The sequence below is a fragment of the Petaurus breviceps genome, unplaced genomic scaffold, assembly GCF_028583685.1.
Source record: "Petaurus breviceps papuanus isolate PSGF00001 unplaced genomic scaffold, PetGlider_PUasm1.0 178, whole genome shotgun sequence".
Classification (NCBI taxonomy): Eukaryota; Metazoa; Chordata; class Mammalia; order Diprotodontia; family Petauridae; genus Petaurus; species Petaurus breviceps.
In genome coordinates, this window is record NW_027185777.1 from 28,304,371 (window position 1) to 28,306,715 (window position 2,345).

The 2,345-nt window shown below is 60.9% G+C and overlaps 1 protein-coding gene across 1 annotated transcript; it reads right to left on the bottom strand.

The window, feature by feature from the left end:
• Positions 1-221: 221 nt before the first annotated feature.
• Positions 222-2,051, bottom strand: LOC138159839 (methyl-CpG-binding domain protein 1-like). Its single transcript, XM_069086125.1, has one exon. The coding sequence runs from the start codon at positions 2,049-2,051 to the stop codon at positions 222-224; it is 1,830 nt and encodes a 609-aa protein (XP_068942226.1).
• Between the last annotated feature and the right edge of the window lie 294 nt (positions 2,052-2,345).

Genomic DNA, 2,345 nt, shown 5'->3' on the forward strand with positions numbered 1-2,345 from the left:
GAAGGCCAGGGTAGGCCAGGAAAGTGGGGATCCTCAGAGCAGTCCATAGTGAGAGGTTCATAAAATGCTGGTTTTTGTGCGGAGGCAGGGAGATAGGACATTTGTCCTCACCTTAGCCTTCCAGTGTAGAATGACTCCTACACAGTGTAGTAGGGAGAGCTGGGGCAAAGGGCCCCCAAGAGCCAGCTCAGTGCATGGGGGCCCAGAGAAAAGGCAGGTGCTCAGCTCCTGCTGCTCCCTGAAGCATAAGGCTCTAGGCAGCAGGCCTGGCAGCGGCCCTCATATACTAGCACGTCACAGTCTGGAGAACGTGGGCCCTGCTGCCAGATGCCAGGGCACAGTTGGTAACCCTCCAGGTCACAGATGAGCTCTACCACCTCATCCACCGTGGTGATTCGCAATGGGTGGGCCAAATAGAGTTCATGGCTGGGTGGGACAGGGACATCTTGCACCACCACCTGGAAGTAGAGGCCTGGCTGGATGTGGATGACAGCAGTAGCCACGGTGGACAAGAGGGATCGCTGGATGATGCACAGGTCTGGCCCCCTTGGTGGCAGGACCTCCCAATGGGCAGGCAGGAGCAGCTCATTCAGCTCTGCCAGAAACTCTTGAAGGACACTGTCTAGGCCTCCACAGGGTCCTGCTGCTACTGGGGTGGCACCACTCAGACTGTAAATCTCCATGATCACAGGAGTGTTGGCCTTGGCTGCTTCCTCTTTGTCCTCCCCTTTTCTGGAGCTTTCCTTTTGTTTCAGAGAATGCTGTAGCTGAGCCCTATTAGCTCTGGGTGGGGGTGGGGAGGCAGCTCCAGGGGCTTGGACCCCATAACTCTTAACCTTCTGCTTCACTAGGTGGGGGGAGGAGATAACCCCAAGGCCTGGACACTTGTACTCCTCAAGGGGGATGCAGGAGGGGGCAGGGGGCACAGGCATGGTCTCACCCCTCTCCTGCAGGATGACCAAGTCAGTCCCTGGGGGAGGTGTAAGGCCAGGATCGAGGCTCTCCGTCAGCACAGGGAGCCCCATCTCAAGCTCCCTGCTGAGTGCCTCATTGATCAGCCTCTGGTCCTGGAGGCTGCGAGATCTGGCCTCCTTCCTCCGCAGTTCTTGGCCTCGAGGCAGAGCTGGCCCCTCCGCATCAGGGCTGTCCCACTTAGCTTCGGGCAGCAGTTGCTTACGGGCAATGCGCAGGCACTGCCTCCACCGGCATTTCTGGCGCTTCAGGTTACAGCCCCCAAACTTGGGCTTGTCCTGGCAGAAGTCGCACTGGCCACAGTCCTCACGGCGCCGGCATGCTACACATGCCCCGCATTGGCGACTCTGCCTGCGCCTGCCCGGAGCCAGAGGGGCGGGCACGAAGCCTGGGTGCCAGCCCCCGGGGAGCTCCCCAGCAGCCAGACCTCGGGGGCTTTTCTTTGGCTGCTTTCTGAGGCTGTGCTGCTGAAGGCACTTCCATGTCGTTTGGAGGCCCGGGTCCCCTTTGCGCTCACAAATCCGACAGGCCCCACTACCCTGCATGGTGTGACAGCCAGCACAGCGCCCACTGCTGGCGCATTCAGGAACTACGCGGAGGCAGCAGCGCTGGACACAGCGACCTCGGAGGCGCGGGGAGAGGAGCCCGGCACAGGCCATGCACACGCCACAGTCCGCTGTCACCCGGCAGGCCGCGCAGTCCCCGCAGCCCACGCGCCTGAACAACCTCTGCTCCCGGCTGAAGGCATTTCTCCGAGCTCGGCAGCTTTCACACAGGGAGCCAGGCGGCTGCTGCCCAGAACTGCCCCCCGCGGTGCCTGTGCCATAGTGGTCACACCGTGTGGCCAGAGGGCCCTGGGGGGCAGGGGGAGGGAGGCCGGCCTTCCGAGATGGCACTGCCTTCCTGGGCCGGGCTTGACTCTTCTCAGAAGATGCTCTGGTAGGCGGACGCTGGCGAACACCCCGTCTGAAATAGAAGCTGCGGCCACGGTTGGGCCCCAAGATGCGGGTCTGCTCCACCTCACTCCGGACCAGCTCTCCGCTAGGGCTCGGACCATAGCGGACCGAACGCCCCGACATGGCTCCAGGGCAATCCTGCCAGTTCTAAGCAATGGAGGGCCAGGGTCGGGCGAGAGAAGAGTGTGCTGGCTGCCAGAGGCGAGAGTTCCTCACCCGGGCTGCAAACACGTGGTCCACTGAACCCGGAACGGGAAATCTGCCCCGCCCTGCCCCGCCCCCTTTTTGCTTTTTTTCCAATACTTTGTAACGTAGAACGGAATTTTGGTTTTGGAAGCCTACCATCCTAAGTCTTCTCTTCACTGTCATGTGAGGAGGTAATTCCACTAACTTCTCTGAGTCTCAGATTCTTTCAAT

What these genes read in the sequence shown, in the direction of transcription:
- LOC138159839 (XM_069086125.1), bottom strand. Translation starts at nt 2,051, where the DNA reads ATGTCGGGGCGTTCGGTCCGCTATGGTCCGAGCCCTAGCGGAGAGCTG.